Source organism: Eurypyga helias, unplaced genomic scaffold, assembly GCF_000690775.1.
Source record: "Eurypyga helias isolate BGI_N326 unplaced genomic scaffold, ASM69077v1 Scaffold40331, whole genome shotgun sequence".
Lineage (NCBI taxonomy): Eukaryota > Metazoa > Chordata > Aves > Eurypygiformes > Eurypygidae > Eurypyga > Eurypyga helias.
This window is the reverse complement of record NW_010232221.1, coordinates 1-667: the sequence shown is the minus strand read 5'-3', so window position 1 is coordinate 667 and position 667 is coordinate 1. Positions and strand designations below refer to the sequence as shown.

The following is a 667-nucleotide window of genomic DNA, read 5'->3' as shown; positions in this document are numbered from 1 at the left end:
CTGAGGTGAAAACCCGCAGGGTGACCGTGGCTCACAAGAGGTCCCAAAACCAGAGCTCCAAACGAAAGAGCTCCAGAAGTCAGCCGTGAGGGGGGTCGGCCCCGTGGCAGGAGCACCCAGCACTCAGCAAAGCTCCCATGCTGACAAAGCCCTTGGGGTCGAGAAGCACCGAAACCCACCCCCCTGCCCCGGGCTTCCCCCGTCAGACCTGAACTCCTCGTAGGAGGGCACGTGCTGGCGCAGGGCCCGCAGCTTGGCCTCGTTCTCCCTCTCCCACTTCTCATCGGCCACCACTGCCGCCCGCAGCTCCCGCTCCAGCGCCGCGGGGTTGAGGGCTCCGTCCGCCTCCATCTGACCAGGGCTCGGCGACCCCCGACGGGGACCCTGCAGGGACCTCAGGCCTGTGGGGACGGGGTGACGCAGGAGACAGGGCCACCCCTGCGTGCACAGGGACCCCACTCCTGTCGTGAGAGTCCTGCTAGGGCTGGCCTTGTGCCCCCCACTCCTGTCACAGCAGCTCTGACAGAGCTGGCTTCAGGTACCCCGCTCCTATTGCGATAGTCCTATCGTGGCTGGCCCTGGGGACCCCACTCCTGTTGAGAGAGTCCTACCAGGCTGCACACACCACCAGCCCCAGGGACCCTGTCACGGCAGCCCAGCCAGGCTG

At 66.9% G+C, this 667-nt stretch overlaps 1 protein-coding gene across 1 annotated transcript; it reads right to left on the bottom strand.

The window, feature by feature from the left end:
* Window positions 1-208: 208 nt before the first annotated feature.
* CCDC103 (coiled-coil domain containing 103) lies at window positions 209-351 on the bottom strand (the record flags this gene model as incomplete). Its single annotated transcript, XM_010161328.1, has 1 exon — window positions 209-351. A coding segment is annotated over exon 1 (143 nt), but the record flags the coding sequence as incomplete, so codon positions are not given.
* Window positions 352-667: the final 316 nt, after the last annotated feature.